This window comes from Borostomias antarcticus (genome assembly GCF_949987555.1).
Source record: "Borostomias antarcticus genome assembly, chromosome: 4".
Lineage (NCBI taxonomy): Eukaryota > Metazoa > Chordata > Actinopteri > Stomiiformes > Stomiidae > Borostomias > Borostomias antarcticus.
In genome coordinates this window covers 36,048,588-36,060,655 of record NC_140237.1, presented here as the reverse complement: position 1 = coordinate 36,060,655, position 12,068 = coordinate 36,048,588, and the positions used below count along the sequence as shown (strand labels likewise).

The following is a 12,068-nucleotide window of genomic DNA, read 5'->3' as shown; positions in this document are numbered from 1 at the left end:
TGTTCTATCAGAGGGTTCCTATCCTATCAGAGGGTTCCACTACCTTCCTATCAGAGGGTTCCACTACTGTTCTATCAGAGGGTTCCTATCCTATCAGAGGGTTCCACTACTGTCCTATTAAATGTTTCCTGTCCTATCTGATGGTTCCTCTACCGTCCTATCAGAGGGTTCCACTACTATATGATCAGTGGTACCACTACTGTCTGATCGAGGGTTCCACTACTGTCCTATCAGATGGTTCCACAACTGTCCTATCAGAGGGTTCCACTACTGTCCTATCAGAGGGTTCCACTACTGTCCGATCGAGGGTTCCACAACTGTCCTATCAGAGGGTTCCACTACTGTCCGATCGAGGGTTCCACAACTGTCCTATCAGAGGGTTCCACTACTGTCCTATCAGAGGGTTCCACTACCGTCCTATCAGAGGGTTCCACTACTGTCCTATCAGAGGGTTCCGCTACTGTTCTATCAGAGGGTTCCACTACTGTTACAAATGGTTCTATATAGCATTTGTGAGTAAGAAGCACTTACTCACAAAGAAGAAAATGTAACTATTTTAACTAGTATTTGTGTCTGAGGACCTCACCTCTCAGCAGGCCCAGCTGCACGCTGCCTCTCATGCTCTCCTCCATGAACGTGGGAACGTTGTCGTTCTTATCGATCACACACACCTCCACGTTGAAGCTCTCAGGCTGCCCCGTCGACATGAAGGACACCTGCAACACACACACACGCACACACACACACACACACACACACGCACACACACACACACACACACACGCACACACACACACACACACACAAACACACACACACACACACACACACGCACACAAACACACACACACACACACACACACACACACACAAACACACACACACACACACACACACACACACGCACGCACGCACGCACACACACACACGCACACGCACACGCACGCACACGCACGCGCACACACACACACACAAACACACACACACATTGTGGCATTATAAAGGGAGAGAGGAGCTGTCATTGAGTTCTAAACCCAAATGATTCACAAAAAATGCAGAAAATAATGTATGTGTTTAACAGAGACTCCCAGACTAGAGTATGTTTTGTTCGTTGTTAAAACACATCATTGAATATGGTTTTTGTGAAATTTGAAGCCTTTAGTTGGTTCTGAGGTGAGGTCGATGTTGCACTATGCTAAACATTGATTGAGCTAGCTAAGGTAGTTTTGTGTTTATATGTGTGGTATTTATTCAGTTTGGGTTATCTCTCACGTCTTCTAGTGCTAGCTCAGGTTATGCAAAACATGGCGGCCATTTGACTGCTGTAGTACAGTTTCAGTCAGGGCCGGACTGGGGAAATAATTCAGGCCAGGAAATGGAGCCCCAGTAAGGCCACTTTTTAAGCCAAATCTGATCTAATCAATTCACCCTTGCGGGGCTCAGTGACCTTGTGACGTTCCAACGCGATGCTCCCGATGGCCACCCCGTCCCTGGTTTAGTAATGGTTAGCATATCTCAACAAGTTCACAAAACCCATCTTCAATTTTGTATTTTAAATTTTATAACAAACGTACTCGAGTCTGGGAGTCTCTGTTAAACACACCTTATTTTCAGCATTTTTCATTAATCCCATTCATTTTCCCCATAGGGATTCAGAACTCAGATGGAAATGGTGGAGATGCTAACTTTGCAGCCTACACTAGGACATCAAGCCTCACCACTCTATACAGAGCCAGAATAACATATCCTCAATGCAAACAAGTTAACTTCTACGATAACAGCATTATAACAGCACAAAAACATGTCATACTCATCAGTAAATCACATCTGTAAGTCATTCATTTGTAGAATGTCCTTCCAGACCCTGGTAGAGTGGACGTCCCCCACCTGTACTGAGTAGGAGGGCTGCTTCTCTCACCTGTACTGAGTAGGAGGGCTGCTTCTCTCACCTGTTCTGAGTAGGAGGGCTGCTTCTCTCACCTGTACTGAGTAGGAGGGCTGCTTCTCTCACCTGTACTGAGTAGGAGGGCTGCTTCTCTCACCTGTAAGGAGTAGGAGGGCTGCTTCTCTCACCTGTAAGGAGTAGGAGGGCTGCTTCTCTCACCTGTAAGCATTAGGAGGGCTGCTTCTCTCACCTGTAAGAGTAGGAGGGCTGCTTCTCTCACCTGTAAGCATTAGGAGGGCTGCTTCTCTCACCTGTGAGGAGTAGGAGGGCTGCTTCTCTCACCTGTACTGAGTAGGAGGGCTGCTTCTCTCACCTGTAAGGAGTAGGAGGGCTGCTTCTCTCACCTGTAAGGAGTAGGAGGGCTGCTTCTCTCTGTCCAGGGGCTTCAGGGCATACAGGAAGCCGGCCTCCACGCCGAAGATGCCTTCATCATCCCCGGACACCTGCAGGTCACTGTAGCTGGCAGGTAGGTTGGGCAGCTGGGGAGGAGGACGGGGGGGGGGGGGGAGTAGGCGGAGAGGGGGAGAAGGAGAGGAGTAGGCGGAGAGGGGGAGAAGGAGAGGAGGACTTCTCAAACTGCAGGAGTACCTCATTCAGTGTTGCTGTAGCCTCCCCCAGAAACAAACCCCTAACCCCTAAGCCCTAACCCCTAAGCCCTAACCCCTAGGGCGGAAGCCACACTGACGAGCGACGCAGTGACACCTGTTACAGAGGTGCTGATGACTCCAGACGCCAAGTCGGGCTCACCTCGACCAGCTGGGGTCGCTAGGGTGTGTGGAGTGAGTTCAGGGGGGTGAGGGTAGCCCAGTTGAATTGGTTAAACTCTCTCCTCAGTATAAATACCGCCCAGCTGCGCCATCAAATTGTGAACTTTTCGGTGGTGTAGCCAGCTAAAGCACTGTCTTATGCGTCGGCGGGTCAGAGAACCCAAGATCAAACGCAGCGTGACACTGCTACACCCAGGCCAGACACACAACCCTCGGGCTCCCAGAGCTCTCCGTGCTAGTGACAGCGGGACTCTCAGCAGAGAGAGAGAGCAGCAGGTCAGTTACAATGTGTGAGGTCAGACGCAGACCTGGCCAGCTGACAATACTGAGGGTCTGAACAGTCTTGAACACAGACGGAGTGGCTGACAGCTGTTGTGTTGCCACTCACCAGGCAGAGTGATTTGTATCGCGGCCCACATAGCAGCAGCTTCACTGGGCCTTTCCATCCACCACGGAACAGCCTCAGGTCTGCTCGGAGTCTGCTTTGGTCTGGGTTAGGGTCGGGCTGAGGGCTATTCTTGTCTGGGTTAGGGTTGGTGTTGGCGTTTGAGTTATTCTCGTCAGGGTTTGAGGGGCTTGTCTTTTTTACGACCGTTCCACTGGCTAACTTTAGCCCTCCTGACTGTGAGGACTATATTAAGGCCATCTCTGTGAGCTCTGTATTAATGGTTGACAGGGGGATAAGCCCTGACACTATGCCACCACATGAGGGACCAGGCATTCCTTCTGTGTCAGGTGGTGACAGGTTTAATGTGCTGTTTACGCAGTCTTCCAGTTATCCTAGTTTCTCTTCTGCATTCAGACTCAGAAGAGAGATCGGAAGTGGGGAGGAGGTGGAGAGAAGTTTCCGGTCTGTCATGCGCACAAATCATAATGTGTCTGACTCACCGGTGGAGAAAAACTCTGATGGCTGCTGGGTAATTACTATCCTACAGCAGTTCACTTCCTGGAACGTTTGGCGGCCAGGGGTGGCGGACGCATGGAGGAGAGTGGTTACCGGGGAGGAACTCTTTTCCACCAGCGGTCTTCAAAGTGCCTCAATTACCCACTCAATGCTACGCCACAGGTGAGGGGGGGGGGGGCGCGCAACATTTTTAGTCTGATGGTGAGAGCAATAATTGTATCTTGAGTACCGATCAGAGATGGGGAATGAAGTGGAGAGGAAGAAAAGGCTAACAGTAAGATACCTAACACGAAGTTAATAGTAGCACTCATGTTAGCCCCCCCCCCCCCCTTCCTCTTTTCCTCTTTCAAACAGCCTTTCATCTCTCCTACAGCCAGCAGGAATGACTCATCAGCTCTTGCTAACCGGGCCCTGTTCACCAGGACCTGCAGACCAGCTAACCAGCTACCCAGGACCTGACGACCAGCTACCCAGCTAACCAGGACCTGACGACCAGCTAACCAGCTAACCAGCTAACCAGGACCTGACGACCAGCTAACCAGCTACCCAGGACCTGACGACCAGCTAACCAGCTACCCAGGACCTGACGACCAGCTAACCAGCTACCCAGGACCTGCAGACCAGCTAACCAGCTAACCAGCTACCCAGGACCTGACGACCAGCTAACCAGGACCTGCCGACCAGCTAACCAGGACCTGCAGATCTGCTGACCAGCTGTCTTACCTTAGCCAGGTACCAGGGGAAGATGCCATCATAGTTCTCAGGGACACCTATCTTCACGTTAGCTTCTGAACATGCCATGAGCATCTGAAGAATCATCAACTACAACAAGACAGAGGACACAGGATTGTTAACCATCATTGTAAATAAGAATGTGTTTTTCACTGACCTGGTTGATTAAATAAAATGTTTAAAATTAAAGCCAGTAATGAAAAATGTCTGGCTTGTTTCCACACGCACACACACACACACACACACACACACACACACACACACACACACACACACACACACACGCACACACACAGTTTGTGCCAGCTCTCTGATAATGGGCCGTGCAGCCAGTCTTACGGTCAGGGCAGTGATGGCCTCTCTCTCCTCCATGGTTCTGAACCTGCACAGACAGACAGGTCAGAGGTCAAACAACATGACCACGTAAACACTGGCCCAGTCCCAACGTCCCCCCTAAACCCTCAAGCCCTGAGAGAGAGAGAGAGAGAGAGAGAGAGAGAGAGAGAGAGAGAGAGAGAGAGAGAGGAGAGAGAGAGAGAGAGAGAGAGAGAGAGAGAGAGAGAGAGAGAGAGAGAGAGAGAGAGAGAGAGAGAGAGAGAGAGAGAGAGAGAGAGAGAGAGAGGGTGGCCCAGTCCCAATGTCCCCCCTAAACCCTCAAGCCCTGAGCCCTCACAGACTTATTGACGTCACCTGGTAAAGTGATTGAGTGTGAGAGGCTGCAAGGGCTCGAATTGGTATAAAAAGGAATGGGACAGCACTTGCGACATCATATTACGTTGACGTGAAAACATATTTCTTACTATTGTGGGTGTGGGGCTTTTTTTTATAAATTTTTCAATTTTACATGTTGTTAGCGTTTCCCGATAAAGAACCCCCTAAAGAACCCTTCTTAAGCAACCCTTTGTTTAAGAAGTACTTTGGAGTTAAGTGCTTCTTAACTCGTTCGGGAAACCCGGCCAATATCTGTTTGGATATTTTTGGGGGAGAGCTTGATCAGAGCTTGAGAGCTTGTCTGTAGGCTTCATACATCACAGGCCTCATAATTATCCCCGTGATTTAACTTTACAAAATGATTTCCTTAATAAAACTAAGGACACGTGCTCTTTGACATCAGCCTGGAATGTGCTTTTTATTCATCCACATATTTTGCAGAGTAACAACCAATAACACATTAAGCTTTAGTTGCAAAGGATGAGTCACCAGAGAAATTATCATTAAAGGCCGATAAATCTTCCAGGGGAGCACATGCCCCCACCGCCACCACACACAGATGCACGCACACACACACGCACACACACACACACACACACACACACACGCACGCACGCACGCACGCACGCACGCACGCACGCACGCACACACCTCCCAATGTTTAACTCACTCTACACCCTTGATCATAGCTGTCTTGTTACTGATTGTCAGTCAGTGTGAGAAAGAGGGGGAGAGAGAGAAAGAGAGGAAAGGGAGTCAAACTGTCGAGGCACAATGGGGTTGATTCATGTACATATAGCCTAGATGTGTAAATAAATCCTAAAGAAGGAAATACGGATGGTTTGCTGAATCTACATCTCAATGTAAACAAAGGAATTCCAATGTCTCTCTCTGCTGTGTTCGTACAGTACAGCTGACGTGTCAGTACAGTCGTATATGCAGACTGCTGGTTTAAACACTCAGTACAGTCGTATATGCAGACTGCTGGTTTAAACACTGTAACAACTGAAGCCTAGAATAGGACATCATGTTCTTAAAGTAGAGAAATAGCTCTTCTCAAATAGTCCAAAATATATTTATCAGGTGCGTGAGCCTCATACATATAAGATAAGAATGAAAGATGCTTGCACTGACATGAAACACAGGGAACGTCCAAACTGAGGTTAAGGATGCAAAAAATATGTTCTGTCAATGGTTTAAACCATGGTGCTGTACAAAAAATAAGTGCTACCAAAGTGTAGAAGAAAAAGAGGCTAAAGGTTTTGGTTTTTGGTTTTGCCCCTCCTCCTGCTCCCATTCCCTCACAAACAGCCAGTTAGATACATAAGTTCATGACTTTTAGTTTAAGTTTAAACTACGTGAGGGTAGGTCTAATACTCAAACAAAACAATACAACAATGGCAGCAATTTTGCAATTAAACTTCTACTGAAGAAATTGACACGTTAACATGAATTGCTGTGCATGAAGCCCAAAACTCATCATGTCATCAAAGACACTTCTACAGCAGTTCAGATGCGTAGTCTACACCTGTTCACTTAAGCTCAACATTTAGGACGACTGTTCCTGCATGATTGACAATAACATCACTGAATGAGAGAGAGAGAGCTAACCAACATCCTGATTGGACAAGCCTGGACAGACTGACCCAAACCCAGATCCATGATCGGCCAAATATCTCAAAAACACTCACTGTAAGCTACATATATAAGATGGATATATTTGCTTCTCTCCTTCCTCTCTTACCTTTCCTCAGCTCTCTTACCTTTCCTCAGCTCTCTTACCTTTCCTCAGCTCTCTTACCTTTCCCCAGCTCTCTCACCTTTCCCCAGCTCTCTTACCTTTCCTCAGCTCTCTTACCTTTCCTCAGCTCTCTCACCTTTCCCCAGCTCTCTTACCTTTCCCCAGCTCTCTTACCTTTCCCCAGCGGTGTGGTTGCTCCTTAGAAGGTGGCAGAACGGTCTGACTGCAGTGGAAAAAGGACGGGTGTTTGTACGACTTCAGTCGCTTAATGTTTAACACTTCAGAACAGACTTCCAGAAGCTGTTAACAACCTTATTTCCTCCTAATCCCACCGCTGCATAACAGCCCGTTACCCTGATGCTATCTGAGCCTGAATATTCATACACATGGACGCACATGCTGCTGTGTGACTGTGCATCTTAGTTTATAGCCTGATGCAAATATACGCTGCTCAAGACACAGAAAGCCGAGGTAAGGTGGTAAGGTGGTAAGGTGGTAAGGTGGTTGCATTTGATGTTTTATTGAAAGTTTTCAAATGTAAACATAACAAAATCATTGAATATTAAATGGAAGTGCAAATCAACCATAATCAAATCAAAACAATGTTAAATTTACAAGATAATTTATTGCTCATCTTCATTCAGTGACAACTGGATTGAAGTGTACTGTATATGGGATGGTAAAATGTATACTATCTTTATTTCTCAGATAACCCCTTCCCCTCTCTGTCTTCAGTACGAACCTGCGCACTTAGTTTCAAGTAAAGAGAATGAATCCAGACGCCAGGCAGCATGTCTGACTCAGGACAGAGATCTCTGGTCCTCCCTCTCCAGGCCTGGACTTACAGTACAGGTTCTGATCCGGGCCAGAAGAGCCATGTAGATACAGGTTCTGATCAGGGTCTAGAACCATTTATATACAAACTCTGATCAGGGTCTAGAACCATCTATATACAGGCTCTGATCAGGGTCTAGAACCATGTAGATACAGGCTCTGATCAGGGTCTAGAACCATTTATATACAGGCTCTGATCAGGGTCTAGAACCATTTATATACAGGCTCTGATCAGGGTCTAGAACCATCTATATACAGTACAGGCTCTGATCAGGGTCTAGAGCCATGTAGATACAGGTTCTGATCCGGGCCAGAAGAGCCATGTAGATACAGGCTCTGATCAGGGTCTAGAACCATGTAGATACAGGCTCTGATCAGGGTCTAGAACCATGTAGATACAGGCTCTGATCAGGGTCTAGAACCATCTATATACAAACTCTGATCAGGGTCTAGAACCATCTATATACAAACTCTGATCAGGGTGTAGAACCATGTAGATACAGACTCTGATCAGGGTCTAGAACCATGTAGATAGAGGCTCTGATCAGGGTCTAGAACCATGTAGATACAGACTCTGATCAGGGTCTAGAACCATGTAGATACAGACTCTGATCAGGATCTAGAACCATGTAGATACAGGCTCTGATCAGGGTCTAGAACCATGTAGATACAGACTCTGATCAGGGTCTAGAACCATGTATATACAGGCTCTGATCAGGGTCTAGAACCATGTAGATACAGGCTCTGATCAGGGTCTAGAACCATGTATATACAGGCTCTGATCAGGGTCTAGAACCATGTAGATACAGGCTCTGATCAGGGTCTAGAACCATGTAGATACAGACTCTGATCAGGGTCTAGAACCATGTAGATACAGACTCTGATCAGGGTCTAGAACCATGTAGATAGACTCTGATCAGGGTCTAGAACCATCTATATACAGCCTCTGATCAGGGTGTTTGACACATACAGAATTATGCAATATTCTTCTATAAGACACAGTATTCTTCTCTATACATTTATGAACACTTGAGGAGAGTCAGAGCCTCCTTGCATCAAGGCACAACTCCATCTGAGGAAGTAACAAGCCTTCCTGGGTTAAATAGACGCATGAAAAATAAAAACACTATCAACACATTTAAATAAAAACACATTATCTACATATTTAAGGCAAAAAGAGCAACCAAAGACTGTAGCTTCCAATAAACCTCATGCAGGTCGGTCATCAACTCTGCTTCGCAGTGATGTGTACGATGTCTGTGATGTGTACGATGTCTGTGATGTGGACGATGTCAGTGATGTGTACGATGTCAGTGATGTGGACGATGTCAGTGATGTGTACGATGTCAGTGATGTGGACGTTGTCAGTGATGTGTACGATGTCTGTGATGTGTACGATGTCTGTGATGTGTACGATGTCTGTGATGTGGACGATGTCTGTGATGTGTACGATGTCTGTGATGTGTACGATGTCTGTGATGTGTACGATGTCTGTGATGTGGACGATGTCTGTGATGTGTACGATGTCTGTGATGTGTACGATGTCTGTGATGTGGACGATGTCTGTGATGTGTACGATGTCAGTGATGTGGACGATGTCAGTGATGTGTACGATGTCAGTGATGTCTACGATGTCAGTGATGTGTACGATGTCTGTGATGTGTACGATGTCTGTGATGTGTACGATGTCAGTGATGTGTACGATGTCAGTGATGTGTACGATGTCTGTGATGTGTACGATGTCAGTGATGTGGACGTTGTCAGTGATGTGGACGTTGTCAGTTGTGTTTAAAGGGGTAGAATCCTCTCTCTCTTTTTTTTGTACAAAAATGTAAATGTCTGTGCGCTCGTGTTGAACACACACAGCATCTGGTCTTCACAGGCCTCTGAGAGAACGTCAGTCCCGGTTCCTCAGGGTTCCACGTGGTTTTCTCAGAGAACGGACAGGTCGTGGCAGGACTTGGACTTCTGTCTGAAGGCCATTTTCTTGTTTTTGCGGGCAACCATGCGTCCCAGGAAGCGCTTGGCCTTCTTGCCGATGCTCTCCCTGCGTTTGCAGCTGGCCATGCGCCGGGCGTTCTCCTCCTTGCTGTCCTTCCTCAGGCGGATCTGGCGAACGATGCCCTCGAACAAGTCCTGCACGTTGTGGTGCAGCGAGGCCGACGTCTCGATGAACTTACAGTCAAACACTACGGCACAGGCACTGCCCTCTGCAGGACAGGAGGAGGAGGAGGAGGAGGAGGAGGAGGAGGATGAGGAGGAGGATGAGGAGGAGGAGGAGGAGGAGGATGAGGAGGAGGAGAGAGGCTCAAGTTAGACATCATATGCTAACAGGTGTAAAGCACGCAGTTCTTTGCCTCATACTAGAAGAATTGTGTTGGCTTCCTTTAGCTCATCTCAAACTGCGGTGTGACCAGGCTTGAAATCCGGTCTCCCGTGAAGAGAGAGCTGGTCAGAGAGACTCACCGTCGACAGACACCTCTCTGGACCGCACCAGGTCGCTCTTGTTCCCCACCAGGATGATGGGAATGTTTTCGGACTGGCGCGCTCGGCGCAGCTGGATCCTCAGCTCGGACGCCTTCTCAAAGCTGGCCTTGTCTGTCACTGAGTACACGATGATGTAGGCGTCGCCCATCCTCATGCACTGCTCCTTCAGCCATTGGCTGTTGTCCTGCAGGGGAGGAAACCATGAGAGATGGTCAGTTACATGGTCAGTCACCTGGCTGCTGTCACTCTGGCTGTATCTAGACCTAACAGCTTGTTAGCTCTGATCAGTGAACTATTTTAAACTAAAACACTATATAACCATTTGGAAAAAATGTTGGTCTGCTGACTTTAAAGCCTTAAGATCTTTGTGATAAAGAATATTATTATTATAGTTATCTTAGCAAATGACATTCATAATATTCCATAAATAGTTGCCAGCATTGATTTTACATGTATAGATAAGTTCTTTTTCAAATGGTGACAATAATGTGCTCTGGGATAAAAACACGGGCTCGTTGGCTCCAGCAAAGAGAGCATTTCTTATCATGTGTAGGCAGCGTTAAATATAGTGAATGTCAGCCTGTCGAATGCTCTCACCTGCTCCCAGATGTCGTAGAGCAGGATGGAGGCTTCCTCCTCGTCCACCTCGATGGACCTGTCGTACGTGTTCCCTGGAAGGAGACAAGACGCTGATGAGCACACCTGTCCTGTCCTCACGAGGTTAATACAGTCCTCTCCTCACTAGAGTCTCATGAGACCTAAAGGAGCTAGTGTCCTGTCTTTCAGGCAGACTGATCACTGTGCTTAATCCCCCCGGGGGCAAACATGAAAGCCCTGTTCTCAGCTGTCACTCAGGTTCCTCTGTGTGTGATGGAGAGGGCAGTGTGCCTGGCTCTGAGAGAGAGAGAGAGAGAGAGGGAGCAAACTGCTGCTCTCTTCATTCAGAAGCACTGACATATTTGCAATTACTCTCATCTCATCATCGTTTACAATCCCTTGTCATCATAGTTGCTCCTTTAAAGCTACCACTATCATCTTCATCATCATCATCATCATCATCATTACCACCACCACCGTGACTCACCCGTTTCGTCGCAGTCGTGACCGTCCTCCACTCCCCCGAAGATCCTGGCCAGGCTGGACTTGCCGACCCCGTGCTCCCCCAGCAGCACCACCTTGTGCACCTGGCCTTCCGTGTCGCTACCGGACGAGATGACGGAGTCGGACGAGTCGGACACGCCGCTGTCCCGGTGCGGCTCCCCGGGGGTGTAGGACGTGCAGCGCATGAGGTTCGTGACTTCGGCCGGTGGCCCCGTGGCGCGCAGCTCCCGGTCGTCCACGGGCATGCTCCTCCGGTGCAGGTTCTGCAGGTGCAGGTTCTGCAGGTTCTGCAGGTGCGGGGGGAACGGCATGCTGCCTCTGCGCTTGTCCATGTTGCGCAACTTGTCTCCCTTGTTCAAAGTCATGAGGACTCGGCTGTCTGTGAATAAGACATTCATTCATTCATTAGTAAGACTGCTGAGTGCTGATTATGGACACATCATTAAACTGAAGTCCAAACATAATGAAACATTTGGATAGGGCACTGTGGCACTCTAAAGAACTAAACTCATAACGCATAACGACAGGCTAAAATCGCGAGTGTAAACCTAGGATAGGTTACTTTGGATTTCATATAAAATATGAAATCATGTAATAGCCTGCCCTACACATATCTTTATACACACAGCCTTCATTCAAAACGACTTTAAAGTAATCCGTGCGAGGAAACCTACATGTAGTGAGCGCCTGAAGTGTTCCTCCCGATGGATCAAAATGCAGTCCAGAACAGTAGAAGTAGGTCCTCTGGGTTTGTCTCACAGTGGAAGGAAGCTCCGTTTGATGGGGAACGGAACGGGTCCCCTACTTATGTAGCCTGGGTGTGTGACGTCAGTGAGTTTGGGTTCG

At 47.9% G+C, this 12,068-nt stretch overlaps 2 protein-coding genes across 2 annotated transcripts in view; both read right to left on the bottom strand.

Moving 5' to 3' along the window:
* Positions 1-4,720, bottom strand: part of cdh16 (cadherin 16, KSP-cadherin) — a gene marked incomplete at both ends in the record, with an annotated part of 35,015 nt that extends 30,295 nt beyond the window's left edge. Inside the window, 4 exons of the mRNA XM_084437490.1 lie at positions 587-716; positions 2,290-2,424; positions 4,340-4,438; positions 4,688-4,720. Coding sequence (XP_084293616.1) covers positions 587-716; positions 2,290-2,424; positions 4,340-4,438; positions 4,688-4,720 — 397 coding nt within the window. The remainder of the gene's footprint in view (positions 1-586; positions 717-2,289; positions 2,425-4,339; positions 4,439-4,687) is intronic.
* A 4,846-nt stretch (positions 4,721-9,566) lies between these two features.
* Positions 9,567-11,587, bottom strand: rrad (Ras-related associated with diabetes; the record flags this gene model as incomplete). Its single annotated transcript, XM_084436875.1, has 4 exons — positions 9,567-9,844; positions 10,101-10,305; positions 10,719-10,792; positions 11,206-11,587. The coding sequence occupies 4 exons, from the start codon at positions 11,585-11,587 to the stop codon at positions 9,567-9,569; spliced, it is 939 nt and encodes a 312-aa protein (XP_084293001.1).
* Positions 11,588-12,068: the final 481 nt, after the last annotated feature.